The sequence below is a fragment of the Trichechus manatus genome, unplaced genomic scaffold, assembly GCF_000243295.1.
Source record: "Trichechus manatus latirostris isolate Lorelei unplaced genomic scaffold, TriManLat1.0 scaffold00003, whole genome shotgun sequence".
In the NCBI taxonomy this organism is placed as follows: Eukaryota; Metazoa; Chordata; class Mammalia; order Sirenia; family Trichechidae; genus Trichechus; species Trichechus manatus.
In genome coordinates, this window is record NW_004443939.1 from 17,225,197 (window position 1) to 17,241,961 (window position 16,765).

Sequence of the window (16,765 nt, forward strand, 5' to 3'; positions counted from 1 at the left end):
ATTGTGAGAATTTTTGTTTTCTTTATGTTGAGGTGTAATCCATACTGAAGGCTGTGGTCTTTGATCTTCATCAGTAAGTGCTTCAAGTCGTCTTTGCTTTCAGCAAGCAAGGTTGTGTCATCTGCATATAGAAAGTCATTAATGAGTCTTCCGCCAATCCTGATGCCCCGTTCTTCTTCATATAGTCCAGGTTTTCAGATTATTTGCTCAGCATACAGATTGAATAAGTATGGTGAAAGGATACAACCCTGACGCACACCTTTTCTGAGTTAGACCACAAAGTATCCCCTTGTTACATTCAAACTACTCCCTCTTGGACTATGTACAGGTTCCGTGTGAGCACAATTAAATGTTCTGGAATTCCTATTCTTCACAATGTTATCCATAATTTGTTATGATCCACACAGTCGAATGTCTTTCCATAGTCAATAAAATACATGTACACATCTTTCTGATATTCTCTGCTTACAGCTAACATCCACCTGACATCGGCAATCATATCCTTCATTATTTTAGCTCAGAAGAATGTGTAATTATAAAATGCAGTGCATATAAAAGTGTATGTGTATTTATTTTCAACATTTTAAACATTCATAAGAGAGAGATAAAATAGAATATAATGTAGAAATTATATAACTTACAAAATTATAATTTACACTAATTAATACCCATACGTCATCTAAAGATTCTGAAAGACAAACTTGCATTGGCAACGGCAAATTTTCTCTCTAACTTGAAAATACTTACAACTATAAAACTCCCTTTAGTAAATTAGGCTTTAATGTAAGTTTGGCATGTCCACATTTAAAATTATTTTTCTTCCTAAGTTCTCTATTTATCCTTTATTGTCTTACTCTACTCAGTTCCAAAATACAGGTTGTGATGACTCTGACAAGTTTTCAGTGCCATATCAGAAAGAGCTGAGGAGCCAACAGGAGATGAGGAAGCAGAGGCAATAAATGACTAAACTATTTTAAAAAGTATTTCTGTGAAGAAGGGCAAACAAATGAGGAAGTAGCTGGAAGGGGCTGTAGCCCATCCATTGCCATCGAGTCGATTCCGACTCATAGCGACTCTATAGAGTCAATGAAAATAGTATTTTTTTAATGATAGGAGAAACTGCAGCATTTTTGTATGCTGCTGGAGGTGATCTGATAGAGAGAGAGAGAGATTGATATGTGTGGAAAAGGAGATCACTCCAAGCCAGAAGTCCGTGCAAAAACAAGAAGAGATGTCATCTAGAGCTCAGATGGACAGGAAGGGGACAAATTTGGGAGGTACAGAGGTGGTTAGTGAAAGAGAACCACAGAAGTGACACAAATGTATTACACTAAATCCAAATGTATCCCCAATTCAACATCAGTTTGGCTAGAATCCACATGTGCTTCATTATACCTGAGGAAGTATGATGGAGGGAATGTCTAAATAGCAACAGACAGGAGTCTTAATCAATTATGTTTAAAATAGATTCCTTTTGCAAGTTTTTCTGACAACATATGACCGTGTGAACACTTTGCTAGAGCCACTCCCAGAGCCTTGGGTGGGACCTTTGGAAGGGAGGGGCCTGAAGTTTAAGCTTCATTAGCTTCTTGGTGGAATCCCTGGGTGGCATAATGGTTTAATGCTCAGCTACTAACTGAAAGGTTGGCGGTTTGAACCTACCCAGAGGCACTCAGAAGAAAGGCTTGATGATCTACTTCTGAAAAGTCACAGCCATGAAAACCATATGGAGCACAGTTCTATTCTGACACACATGGGGTTGTCATAAGTCAGAATCAACTCGACGGCAACTGGCTAGTTCTGGTTAGCTTTGGAATAAATCCCCCTCTGATTGTTTCTTTGTTTTTTTCAATGAACAAGAAGGTAAGTTATGAGCTGGGTAAGAACGATGAACTAGTCTCAGAGAATTGCAGCAACTTTTTGGGGAAAAGTAGCAAGGTCGTCAGGCAGTGTTCAGTTTCCTTTACAAGTATTTGCCATGAATTTAAAGTGGAACCAGTCAACCAAACTGTGATTTTTCTCCAACCAAGTTTGATGTAGTAGCAGAAAAGGCAGAAAGTGAGTCAACCAAGGTTGAGTTCAGCTAAGTGAATATGTCAAAAGGAAAGAGGGCGGGTTTGCTAAGTGATGATTGCAAGAATGTTTATAATGATAGACTTTATAATGAATCTCAGTTTAGGAAGTAAGGAAAGATATGTGATTAGAGAAAAAGTAAATTTAGCATATCAGTAACTATTGCAGGCGAATTCTAGGGCACTGGAATAGGTGAGCAAGAAGAGTAGGAGGAGATGGTCAGTCAAGGGTGTATTTGCAATTGAGATTTCAGAGGTTATAAAGATAGTTGTGATGACAAAGTCCAAGTGTTATCTTGGGAGTGGGTGACTGATGTGGAGTAGAAGAAAAGATAATGAATATGGATTATTTATTTTGTTCAATTCATGTAGAATTTTTGCAGCACTAGCATACGTGAATTACCATGGCAGGAGTTGGGGATACAGACATGAACAAGATTCAGTTTCTGCTTTAAGGAACTCACAATATAGTATGAGAAGCACTACAGTAGAGATATGAGCACGGAAGGAAGGGTACCTAACTCCATCAGATATCAGCTGATCAGGTTTAGAGAATAACATTTGCAAAGGCCATATTGGAAGAGAAAGCCTGTTGCCTTTGTTGTTGTTAGGTGCAGTTGAGTCAATTTCAACTCGCAGCAATCCTATGCAGCAGAGTAGAATTGCCTCACAGGGTTTTCTAGGCTGTAATCTTTATGCGAGCAGATCACTAGGTCTTTCTCCTGCAGAGTCACTGGGTGGGTTCAAACTGCTGCCCTTTCAGTTAGTAGCTAAGCACTTAACCGTTGCTCCATCAGGGACCTTAGGATGCCTCTTTAAACTGCATTTAAGAGTTGAATTTTCCTGGAGGTTAGAGTTTGAATGAGGACGCAGTGAAAGATGAGTCCAAAATTAAGCAAAGGTCAGATAAGAGTCATTTAAAATTATATGGTAAAACTGTCTGACTTTGTATTATTTGGGTAATAGGAAGACTTTGTTTCAAGCAAGATGAAAATGATGAAAATGTCCACTGACTGAAGTGCAGAGCATGGAGAAAGCAAGTGGCTGCAGTTGTTTTGTTTTTATTTTTTTGAGAAAGAAAGCAAGATCAGTTTGAATTATGAGATGACAGTGTATGTGTTATACTATTTTCACTCTTAAATTTAGATTCAGACAAGGTCACTAAAGTTTGCAGTCTAGATGGAGGGTCATATATTAAATTGGAAGTCATGAAACCAGAATTGCTTCCCTTGTCTAATTGTTAGCATTTTGTAGAAACAAGCCTGGGAAACATGAAACACCAGAATGTAATCTCCTTGAGGGCTTTTGCTCACTACTATTTCTCCAGTGCCTGGTACATAAATACCAACTGAATAAAGTCGTTGAACGAATAAATAAAAGTTGTAATGCTTGTCTTTAGCAACTGCTCTCCTCCTTTGGCACCTTCATTCTAAGGCCCCTGTGCCCAAGAAACATCATGATAGGTGTGAACCGCTAAAAACTTTATCCATGAATACTCCTCTCCTTTTGAACCTTACTCATATCTTACAAAACTTCAAAATCAGCTTCTTGCCTTCCCCATATATTAGCTATATGACCTTGGGCAAGTTAATTTGCTTCTTTATGCCTAAATCTTCTCCTCTAAAAAATGAGGATACCTAACACCCGTTGAGCACTATGTTCCCGGTGCTGTAACAGTGTTACTCCTCATCATTCCCCTATATGGATGATACCATTGCCATCCACCTATCATAGGTGAGAAATCTGAAACAGATAGAGGTCAAATAACCCCGACATTTCACAGAAAGTAAATGACAAATTTGAACTCACTCTAACTCCTGAAACCATGCCCTTAACCACTATGCTGACTGTCTGTCCAATAACGGTATCTACCTTATCAGATAGTTGTGAAGACTCAATGAGAATAAACTATGTAAAAGCACTTTGCAAAGTGCCTGTACTGTGACAAGGGATCAATAGAAAGCTCTTGTTGTTGTTATGGTTTTGCTCTCATTATTTTTACTTTCTTAGGAAATGGTGTGTTTGATAGAAGAGTCACTATCTCCCAAAAGAAATTAAATGATTTCATTTTATCCAGTTTTCATTGTGAAAAAGTCATTTCTCATATGAGGCTTACTTATGTCTACTCCCCTGCAAACTCCCTCAATGATTCTAGTTCTGAATTTGGGATGAACATGGAACAAATCCAACCTCTCTTCTTTATGACAATCCTCAGATATCCAAAGACAAGTGTCTTTGCCACTTATATCTTCTGTTCTCCAACCTAAACAGTTTGAGTGATTTTAGCCATTTCTCCTGTGGCATGTGCATGGTAAGGATCATCATGAATCCAATCCCTAAAATGTGGAGATTGATCCAGTCCCCACCTTCCCTTTCTCCATCCTGGTACCCAGCTCCCCCACAGCAGTCTCTCTCTCTCTCTGATCCAAGCTACCTGGAGAGAGATCAGAGCTCACAAGGTAATATGAGGTGAGGATACAACAGTGAACAAGATTTGGTGTCCTTCAGACTGTCAAATAGACAGATGCCAACCACAAGTATGAGGGGAGTTCATGTGACGCCCTTACTTTCTGACCTACTGGCTCCCATTATCCCTTTGGGTTTGATGATTTGCTGGAATGACTCACAGAACTCAAGGAGAATATACCATATTTACTATTACAGATTTATCATAGCCAAAAAGAATACAAAAAAGAGACACAGAGGGCAAGGTCTGGAAAAGTTCCCCATGCAAAGCTTCCGTGTCCCAAGGGACATGTTACCCTCTCAAGAGCAGATGTTCTCGCCAACCAGGAAGTTCTCTGACTCTCCATGCTCAGAACTTTTATTGGCCCGTTCTGTCTGATAGGCTAAATCATGCCTTCTGAGGCTAGTCACCACTTCTAGTTGATTTCAGCCTCCCAGGTGAGTCTTTCTGATCTGACCAGCCGCTACTGGCCAGCACAAATCCTCAGGTGTGGCCTGGAAGTCCCAGACCAAGGCACCCCAGTTACTCCAAGGGTTATTTCTCGGGAACCAAGGACAGTGGCTACCTTACTCTGAGTAGGGCTAGGTCTTTTGCCCCACAACGTGGTTTCCAGATCTTCTGAATAAGCCCTGGTTTGCTGATGCCTTTACGCTTTGGCACCTAGAGGAGAAGACAATATCGTCATCCATATGTGAGCTAATGGCTGCATGTAGAACAGGACATTGACAGAAAAGATCTTGGGACAGTCCTATCACAGTCTGAGTTATATTCCCAGAGCCCATTATGGTGCCATTCTTGTATAGTAAGTGATCTATAAATATTTCTTGGTTTAATAAATACACTTATAAATGAATGGGTTAATGAATACTGAGCTTACTCTTGATTAAACTCTCAATTTTGTTTACACCTACTTCTACTTCTGATTCTGTGCTTGTGCAGTTGGCTTGGGGGGCATAAAGACAGGACGGTTCATTTGCTCCTATTAACTTTAGTGTTGTTAGAGCTATCCAGTCTCCCAACTTTTTGAGGTCATTTTGTATATTAATTTTGTTAATTCATGTATTATCTCTCCCTCCCAACATGTCATCTGTAGATTTATCCTGTGTACCATCAATATACTCTTTTGAGTATATTAATGAAATATATTATGCTGATATTCATATTAAAAGATTCATAAGATATTAATGGCTTAAAGTTTTTAATTAGTTATAAATAAGTCACATTTTTAGTAGTGCATTTGATTATTATCATTAAGTATCCATTTAATTATTCACTCAGTAATTACTAAAATATAAAAATATATTTTTCTAAATATTACCCAAATTACAGTAATTAAATTAAAAACAAAACTTTAAAATTTTATGAACATTTTATTAAATGGGTTGATATCTGAAATAAAATTGAAACACTTAAAACTAATGTAAACAGGAAATAGGCTCAAACCCTCTGGAGCTAACCTTTTCATCTCCAAAGAAATTAACTAAAGAAGTGAAACAGTCTCATGACATATAGGACAAAAAAATTGAGAAAATGAGCAAATAAGCTTGTCATCAAGAGCTGGACAACTTTAGTCATCCAATTTTATGTATCACAAAGAATTTCAACCATGTACTATGAAATCCATGAATAAAGATGTCCCAGTTGTGAGAACTAAAAGGTAGTAATAAGTCAAAAAGATTTAAAGAAAAATGAGATAAAGTTTCTTAAAATGAAACCATGCTTCCTTGGTGGATTTCAGCTTCTAAACATTAAGCAAAGGTGTTACAATAAAAAGAAATTAAAAAAAAAATACTATGAAGTATTGGTGACCTCAAAATTTAGAAAAAATGTTGTAATTCTGTCAGTTCGGTTAGAGAATATAGTTTTTTTAGATTTTTCATTAGCTACTTTATATTTATTGATAGAGAAAACATCATCACATTTATTTAGTTGCATTTTGAAACAGGTTCCATCCTATTGCCTCCCAGTACTGCACAGTTTCTGAGAATAACAAGTTTGTGTTATTAAAATATCTTCCAGATAGTCTCATATAATCCTAAGATATTTAAAATTTAAAGTTATCTTCTTGTTTCCTTAGTTCGATTTTGACAAAATAAGATAAATGGTAGATACTATGTTTCTCTTAGTTAATATTCCTCTTACCATCATTGGAAGAAAAAATTTAATAGGAGTATAAATAAGTATAATTAAACTCTATTGTCCAAACTAGTGAAAGAAAAGTAACACAGTCAAATCAATGGAACAGAGTCCTCCAGTTAGAAAATCAGTATCATCAGACAACAACCCAAGACTAGAATACAAGACAGAGCAACCAGATATCAAACCAGATAGGGAAGTCACAAAAGTAAATCAAAGATAAAACACTGAAGATAGGGAAACAGATGTTAATATGTAAAAGATGACAACATTAAAACAAAAAAGATGGACTGAAAAATGTAGACAGATTTTTCATATGGAGAGGAAGTCAAGGCAATGTAAAGAAATGAAAGACTGGTTTAAACTTAGAAAAATAGGGGTAAATATTAAAGTAACCACAAAGGAAACTAACAATCCTACATATCAAAATAAAAAACAAGAAAAATATAAAGACTCAGCAAGTACAAAATCAACAACAATTGAAAAGATAAAAGAAAATACAAAAAGAGAAACAACCAGCACGGAAAATTAAGTGGAACAAAGAAACTATCAACAACACAAAAAAAAACATCAAAATGACAGCACTAAACTCATAACTATCAATAATTACGCTGAATGTAAATGGACTAAATGCACAAATAAAGAGGTAGAGAGTAGCAGAATGGGTAAAAAAAACACAATCCATCTATATGCTGCTTACAAGAGACACATCTTAGACTTAAAGACACAAACAAACTAAAACTCAAAGGATGGAAAAAAATATATCAAGGAAACAACACTCAAAAAAGAGCAGGAGTGGCAATATTAATCTCTGACAAAATATTCTTTAAATTAAAATCCACCACAAAGGATAAGGAAGGACACTGTATAATGATTAAAGGGTCAATACACCAGGAGGAGATAACTATAATAAATATTTACGCACTCAACGACGGGGCTCCAAAATACATAAAACAAACTCTAACAGCATGGAAAAGAGAGATAGATAGCCCCCACAATAGTAGGAGACTTCAACACACCACCTCAACACAACACAGACCATCCAGAAAGAAGCTCAATAAAGACACGGAAGATCTAAATGCCACAATCAGTCAACTTGATCTCATAGACATATACCGAACACTCCACCCAAAAGCAGCCAAGTATACTTTCTTTTCCAAAGCACGTGGAACCTTCTCCAGAATAGACCAAATTTTAGGCCATTTTAAAGCAAGCCTTAACAGAGTCCGAAGCATCGAAATATTACAAAGCATCTTTTCTGACCGTAAAGCCATAAAAGTAGAAATCAATAACAGAAAAAGCAAGGAAAAAAAATCAAACACATGAAACTTAACAACATCTTCCTCAAAAACTACTGGGTTATTGTCGAAGCGGCGACGGTTGTCGGGGCGGTGGAGACAATAACCAATGCCACAACTCTTACAGAGAAGTGGGGCCAGGAGGGTCACTCTGAGGAGTCGAACCCAGCTTCAGTCCCAGGAGTTTATTTTATAGTCAATACAGCAAACAGTGAAGCAAATAACAGAACAATGGGCTTTGGGTGAATAACAATAAGTTTCGGGCAAGGGAGGAGGAATTCATGTAAACAAGCCAATCAGACAACAGGTTTGGGAAAACAAGTTGTGACAAGTCTCAACATGTTGGGGACAAGTCTTAACATGTTGTGCAGCATAGAGGGCTTTATACATCCATATTTTAATGGCACATATCCCCACAGGTTATAGAAGAAATTAAGGATGGAATAAAGAAATTCATAGAATCAAATGAGAATGAAAACTTACCCTACAAGAACCTTTGGGACACAGCAAAAGCAGTACTCAGAGACCAGTTTATAGCAATAAATGCACACATCCAAAAAGAAGAAAGGGCCAAAATCAAGACATTAACCCTCCAACTGGAACAAGTAGAAAGAGAACAACAAAAGAAGCCCTTGGGTGCCAGAATAAAGGCAATAATAAGAATTAGAGCAGAATTAAGTGAAATAGAGAACAGGAAAACAATTGAAAGAGTTAACACGGCCAAAACCTGGTTCTTTGAAAAGATCAACAAAATTGATAAACCATTGGCCAAAATGACAAAAGAAAAACAGGAGAGGAAGCAAATAACCCGTGTAAGAAGTGAGATGGGTGCTATTACAACAGACCCAGCTGAAATTAAAAGAATCATAACAGAATACTATTAAAAATTGTACTTTACCAAATTTGAAAACCTAAAGGAAATGGATAAATTTCTAGAAACTCACTACGTACCTAAACTAACACAGAGGTAGAACAACTAAATAAACCTATAACAAAAGAAGAGATTGAAAACGTAATTAAAAAACTCCCAACAAATGAATGGAACAGCCTAAAATTGCATATATATGCATGAGTTGTTGGAATTTGTTACACTCCTGCAAAATATGTTTTGTGTTCATACCAATATAACCATTTCTTTACTCATTTCAACTGATCATATTAAGATCACTTCAAAAAGGACTTTGAAATGGTAAATTTAAGAAAGGCATTATAATATTCTGTAGTTTTTTCTAATTATAGTAATGCATACATACTATAGGAAATTTGGAAAATAAAGAAAAATATGCAAAAGAAGAAAAATGTAAATCATTAATAATCCCACTTCTAAGAGAGTTTAAAAAGTAATATTTTGAGGTCATTTTTTTCTGATCCTTTTTGTAATTTTTCAAAAATTCAAAACAAATATAAACATTTTAAAGTAATAGAGCAAGTACCTACTAAACAAAATGAACAAATGTTAACTAGTTTTTATATTTGAACATGATCTTTGTTTAAAAAGAAATAAAATGCTACAGATAAAGTAGTTCCTAGTCCTATTCTAATACTTCCTCCCCGGGCAGTTACTATTTTGAATTTGGTGTGTACCTACTCCATATATTCCCATTTTTAATGCATATACATGTATTCATAAATATACAGCATTGATTTTTAATTTATATGATCTATTTGTGCTATGTGTAATTTCTGTACTTGATTTTTCACTTAATATTGTTTGCAATATCTATCCATCTTCATACATAAAAGTATAGATAATTCATTTTCATTGCTGTACACTATGCTAACATATAATTATATCATAATTTGGTTGTTATTCCCCTATACTATTGTCTATGTAGACTGTGACTGACTTTTTAGCATTCCACAATGAAAATTTTTCTGCAATAATTCTTTTCCATACTTCAAATCATTTTGGTAGGACAGTTGCCTAGAAGTAGATACGAAGTTTTTGAGATACGAATGACATATTAGAAAATGTTTTCCAAAAAGATTAAACCAATTTATAATCCCCAGAAAAGTTTAAAAGTGCCCATCTCACAGAACCTTTAGCAGCACTGAATATGCCATTCTTGAGTTAATTCACTTGTTTTTAATGGAAGTGATTGACTTTGGTATGAAATTAAGTAGCACGACAGCAGGCGATTTATGTATTATGTTGCATATAAGCAATTTCCAAGATTCATTTAAATATTGTTTATTGATCTTGAAATGTCATTGTATCACATTCATGTGTGTTTTTGTTTTCATTCCAGCAAGGCTATATATTGATCTGTTTCTGTTATTATTTGGAAGTTCCTGAAGTTTCCCTCATAATACATTCTATTATAACATTCAATACTAAAAGACTAAAAGCATTATCATTTTTCAGAAATCCATATGCTTTACTTTCTTTATTGAGCATTTGTGATCACCAGCTTATTTCATTATTTCAAAATTTTAATTTTAAGCTATAACATATTGTCATCTTTGGATGCAGAAGCCCTGGATTACAATCCCAGCTGCAGTTATACAACCCTCTTCAGATCATGCTCATTTTCCCCAGGAAATGATTGTCACATTTTTCAGCCATAAAGTAAGACTATTGCTACCTTACTATGTTATTAAACAGATTAATTGAAATCTTTTGAAATAAAGTAGAAATACAGGTTAGCATCAATTATCCCTTTCTAGGTAGTCATAGATGCCTAGGGTGCCCAGTAGAACCCAGTATTAGGGATATTTTAGAAGTATAATTGGTCAGCTTTATCTATCACTTGTTCTGAAATGGCCAAGAGAGCGAGTTATACAGTGCATCAGAGGATGCCCAAATCCTTAGAAATCATGCCAGGCTTTGTGTTCCCACAGCTTTCTCCTCTCACACATAGGAAGACTTCATACTTCATACCTTAGCCAACAGTACCCAGAGTTACAATCAGAATTTTGCCATTGCTTGGAACTACTCTTTGTCAGAAATCTTAAATCCTTCAATTCTGTTCTGTCATTCTAACTTTCCATCATTCAAGTTCTCTCAGTCACTCACTCCTACCACTCTCTTCTCTAACCTCATGGTAACCTACATCTCATGTTCCTTCTACTTTTTCCTAGATTGTCAGTCTTCACCTGGACCAGAAAAAAATATAATAATAGCTATTGTTTATTGGGAGCCCTGGTGGTGTAGTGGTTAAGTGTTCAGCTGCTAACCAAAAGGTCAGCAGTTGGGTCAGCTGTTCGAATCCACCATCTACTCCTTGCAAACCCTATGGGGCAGTTCTACTCTGCTGTGTAGGATCGCTATGAGTCAGAATTGATTCAGTGGCAACAGGTTTGGTTTTGGGTTTTATTATTTACTGAGCTCTTTTGATTGCCCTTAGCTGCCTTTTTGATTCCCTTCAAACTATTCCAGTATGTACCATTCTCCCCACATGCACTATGCTCAACAGAATACCTTGTTTTTACTTCATCAGGAAAATTTTAGACCTTCAGATATCATCTCCCTCAACTTCCAGGGCCTCCTTCATGTCCACCTACACACTTACCTACAGCAACACCATCCTTACCATCTTCCCTGGATTTTCAGCAAATAATGTGTCTCACCTCTATCCAAGGCCAGCCCCTACTTTTGTGCTATCAACCCCATCTCTTTTGACCCCTCTTGGAATATACTACATTAATTTTATGCCATTTTATCTGTGTTTAATATGTCACTCTTTGCTAGTTACTTTCTATTAACTTTCTTTTCACTTAACCCCTCAATTTCTTCCTAAACCTGAAAATACCAAACCTGTTGTCGTCTGGTCAGTTCCGGCCCATAGCAACCCTAAAGGATGGAGTAGAACTGCTCCATAGGGTTTCCAAGGAGTGGCTGGTGGATTCCAATGGCCAACCTTTTGATTACCAGCCGTATCACTTAACCACTGCGCCACCAGGGCTCCCAACTTCTTCCTAGCCCTTCAAAATCTTAAACCTCTGCTTCTCATTCAAATTTTACAAACAATAGTCTACCAAAAAGTTGACAATTACTATAAAGCAAAGACGAGAAGATAAGGGCGTGGGAAAACTAGAGTACTGGAAATGGAACAATAAGAATACAATTAAAGAGAATGTTGGTGTATTGTGGAAAATGTAACTAATGTCACTGAACAATTTGTGTAGGAATTCTCAAATGGGAACTTAATTTGCTGTGTAAACTTTCACCAAAACACAATAAAATATTATTTTCTTTAAAAAAAGACATAATATTTAAGCAAAAAAAAAAAGTCTATCTATACTGTCCCCATTTCTTTGCCTCTTATTTACTCTTCAAATCACTGTAATATGTTTATCATTTAAAATGGCTACTGCTAGGGTCACCAATAATCTACTATTTCCAACACCGAGTGGACATTTTCAATCTCTTACTTCACTGGACCCCCATCCTGTGTCTGACACTCTTGTTCACTTCCTTATTCTTGTTGTTGTTGTTGTTGTTGTTGTTAGGTGTCATTGAGTCAGCTGTGACTCATAGTGACCCTATGTACAACAGAACAAAACACTGCCTGGTCCTGCACCATCCTCACTGTTGTTACTATGTTTGAGCCCATTGTTGTAGCCACTGTGTTAATCCATCTCTTGGATGGTCTTCCTCTTTTTCACTGACCCTCTACTTCTCCCAGTAGTAGCACCACTTTCCCTTGCAATAGCAGACTAAAGATACTAGAGATTATCTCCAAAATAGTCTTGGAAGTTTCTGTAACCCTCCTAATATATCAACAATGTGTGTTTACCTCTCACTGACCCACAATTACCAATATTCTAATGGTAAGATTGGTACAATTCTATTCTTTTCATAAAATTTCATGAAATACACTGGATCTCTTAATTAGGTCCCAGATTTTATTGACCTATGGTTTTATTATGTTGCTTCAGTAATAATTCCTTTAGCTAGAAGAGACAGAAAATCTGGCTTCAGATGTGTCTTAGTTCCAGGCTAATAGGATATAACCAGGATCCATCTTTTAAGTCCATTTTCTTTGGGAGAGCTCCATCCTCAGACAGGCGAATCCCTTTTCTTCACACCTGAAGCTCCCAAGGGTGAGAACTTCCAGTTCCTAATCCAGCAGGGTACTACTCTCTTGTCCTATAGAATTGCTATAAGTTGGAATCAACTCAACAACACACAACCACAGGGAGGAGCAAGGGTCTTTTTCCGAGAAGTCCCAGTCAAAGATTCATTGTTTTTTATTGGCTCTGAACAGGTCATGTTTCCATCCCTGAGCCAAGTCTGGAGGACAGATACACAATGCATTAGTTAGTGTAGGCCTTAGTCACTTCCCTGAAGTGGTAGAAAGGAATCAGCTTCAAGGGAAGCGTATATGGCTTAAGAGTGGGGAAGAGGATAATTTCTGGAGAGGAATTACAAAAAGGTTACCATAGGAAGGAAATGATTCTGGAAGCAATAGAAACATGTATCCTCTCTATATATTCTGCTGTCCAGGAGGCAGAATGTAGAGAGCTTCCATCAGGTAATGAAAGTGTTTTGTCATGCAGTATGTTGTACACGTTGTTCATATGCTCACTCTCCCTTTTCAGAACTTCTTTTATTCTTTTCTTCCATATGCTGCCTTGTGTTTTAGCTACTTATAAGCATTCATCTCCCCAACTAGATCATTAGCTACTTGCAAGATGGGAAGTGGGTCTAATATTACTGTGCATCCTGCATTGTGTCTTTCATATAGTAGACATCCCTACTATTCAATAAATGATTATTTGTTGAAAAATGAAGGGAGAAGGAGTGAATGGGTCTCATTCAAGCTATTATCACATCACAGTGGTATAATGCCTGTGTGTGTGTCACATTTGCTAATATACACACCTAGTAAGAACCTACTATGTACCAAATACCATGGTAAGCAACAGAGATACCAAGATACAATCAAACCAAACCAAACCCGTTGCTGTCAAGTCGATTCTGACTTATAGCAACCCTATAGGACAGAGTAGAACTGCTGCATATGGTTTCCAAGGAGGCTGGTAGATTCAAACTGCCAACATTTTGGTTAGCAGCTAAACTCTTAACCACTTTGCCACCAGAGCTCCTGGTGATTTACAAAACAAACATTTCTCTGCCCTTCAAAAGGTTATACAAAGAAGACAAACACTCATCAAGTAATTAGAGTATAATAAATGCTACAAAGGATAATTGTAATGTTTTAAGGGAGAGTGTAGTTGGGTAATAGATCTTAATTTTTATTATTTATTGTTCTGATTGATTTCAGATAAATTCTAGGCTGGCTACCTCAGGAACCACCAATTTTGTGGTAGTCTGTTGAAGTTGGAGTTCTTAGAGAAGTAACACTAGATTCACAAATAAAAACTTAAGAACCAAAAATTCCATCATATATTTGTGATAAGAAAACATTAATTTGGTTTCTTCTTCTTTCTCTCTACCGTTCTCTCAGCCTGAAGTTCTGGATCAAATACAAAATTTAAGGGAGTTGTGGATGGATAACAATGCACTGCAAGTGCTACCTGGGGTATGTAAGTTTTATTACACCATGTTGCTTAACATTTATGTTAAATACTGATCATAATTAATAATAATTAATCTTAAATCTCAGTGTTTGAAGTTTAAAGTAAACTGACACTTGTTAGGAGCATTCAGTCTCCAAGTGTTTTTCACTAATTTGTTTTTGAATGTTTCATACATCTTTTGTGATGTGTGGATATGTAAAACCATCTGGAAGATTCTTTTGTTGTTCTCTTTTTTCGTATTTACTGTTTTTAAAAAGCAGAAGCATTTTAAGAACATGCTATATTTAAAAAAGAAATTCTATATAAATGCCAAGTCTTAGTTTTGCAAAATCAACCTTATCCTTATAGGTAACAAGATAATGGTTTCTGTTCATATTGTTAGAACTCTTCCACAAACTAAAATTCTTTCAGTTCAGGTGATTTCCAATAAAACCCAATTGAATTTTTGAGAATGGAAAAGATCATAAAGTATTAAAAACAAAGTTAAACTAGATTCAAGTTCTTTCCTAAACTAAAGGTCAACCCAGTAACATCTCCTGAGGAATAGGTTTATCAGTCAAGTCATTGAGTGTAAATATTCCTGATTTTTCTATCCAGTAAAATAACAGCTTCCCATAAAACACTACTGCTCACTGCCCACAACATATGCTCTTAAATAAGCCACGTGTGTACGCACACACACACACACAAGGCTACTGCAAGATTCCTGGTTGTGACGGTCAACTCCAAACTCCTTGCATTGGGCTGAATAGCCAGAGCAGCTGGATATGTAATAATTCTTCAGCCAACATAGAAGCTATGGATGCATGCTTCTAAACCCAATTTTATTCCTCTTCTGAATTGACATTAAAAATTTCTTAAAATGACTCCGAAAGCAGCAAGAACGAGAAGCCCGTGCTCTCTTTGCTCAAGCATGAGACACACAGAAGAGAAATTCTTCTCTTACCAAAGGATACATTTGTACTGGCATCACAGATACAAAATAGAAAAGCATGTGCATCTATTTATTGAGTTACTCAAAAGCCATTTACCAGTACACCTCCATGAATCAGGAACTATGCTAGGTGTCAGGGTTACAAAGATAACATGTACAATGACCTGTGTTTAAGTAGATCACATATAGTAGGACAGGTAGATCTGGATTCCACTGCACATAGTACAGCCTGATTTGTGCCATATTCAAGGTATGTACAAATCCTGGGGCATTGATTCCCTGTGCAGGGATTGAGGAAGGTTTACTCTAGGGCCATGCATTTATTATGCATTCAATGAAGAGTTTAATGTATCAGAATGTATGCCTAGTTGGAAAAGTTAATATACCTGCTTCTTCAATGTATTTCTGCATTCAGAAACACCTAGTATTTACCATGTGCCAGGGACTGACTTGGTGCTTTACAAATATTGACTTATTTAATCCTCATAACAATCCTACAAAGTAGGTTCTATTACTAACCCCATTTTATAGATGAGGAAATAACCACAGAAAGAGTAAACTGCGTTCTCAAGGTCACATAGTAAGTGGTGGCACTGTAATTCAAACCGGCTACAGAGGCTGTTGCTCACTATGATGCTCCAAAATGCTGTCTCTGTAGAATCAATAGAAAGCACAAATGAGAATTAGGCCCATTTTACTTTTCACAATGGTTACTTTCCCAAAATCCAACCTTGTAAATCAGCTCACACCTCGAATTCCTTAATAAGACATCAATTAAGTAGAAAGGGAGTGGTGAAATTTTCTGTAAAACAGATAAACCTCGTTGCCATCTAGTCAATTCCAACTCATAGAGACCCTATAGGACAGAGTAGAACTGCCCTATAGGGCTTCCAAGGAGCGGCTGGTGGATTCAAACTGCCCAGGTTTTGGTTAGCAGCCGAACACCTAACCACAGCTCCGCCAGAGCTCCGTAAAACAGATAATGGTACCTAATTGGTCCATTTAAAAAGTAGATTTTTCATATCTACTGCTAGCTTTACATAGCATTTCTTACTTGGATTTCTTTAGTTAGTACACTTGAATTTCGTATTTTGTTATATATCACATGCGCATACTCCATGCCTCCTTGTTGTAAATAGCTGTGGTTTTCTGAATGTCAGTGCCGGCATATAGTTGTCATGCAGTTACCTAGAAACAAATGAATTTGGAAGGCTAATGTTGAGTGCTGGCTTCTGCCCATATCTCAGTGCCACAGAGTGATTAATACTAATAATTCAGTGTCATAAGACCCAGGATAAAGTAAATTGACGTTTTTCTTAGTTCATGCATCGTTGTAGGTTAAAATAAAATACCTTAAATACTTTTGGAAACC

General features: G+C 36.5%; 1 protein-coding gene across 2 annotated transcripts in view; it reads left to right on the forward strand.

Moving 5' to 3' along the window:
• Positions 1-16,765, forward strand: part of LRRC7 (leucine rich repeat containing 7) — a 348,184-nt gene that overhangs the window by 194,184 nt on the left and 137,235 nt on the right. For both annotated transcript variants that reach the window (XM_023730981.1, XM_023730986.1), the window contains exon 7: positions 14,387-14,461. In XM_023730981.1, the coding sequence (XP_023586749.1) occupies positions 14,387-14,461 (75 nt within the window). The remainder of the gene's footprint in view (positions 1-14,386; positions 14,462-16,765) is intronic.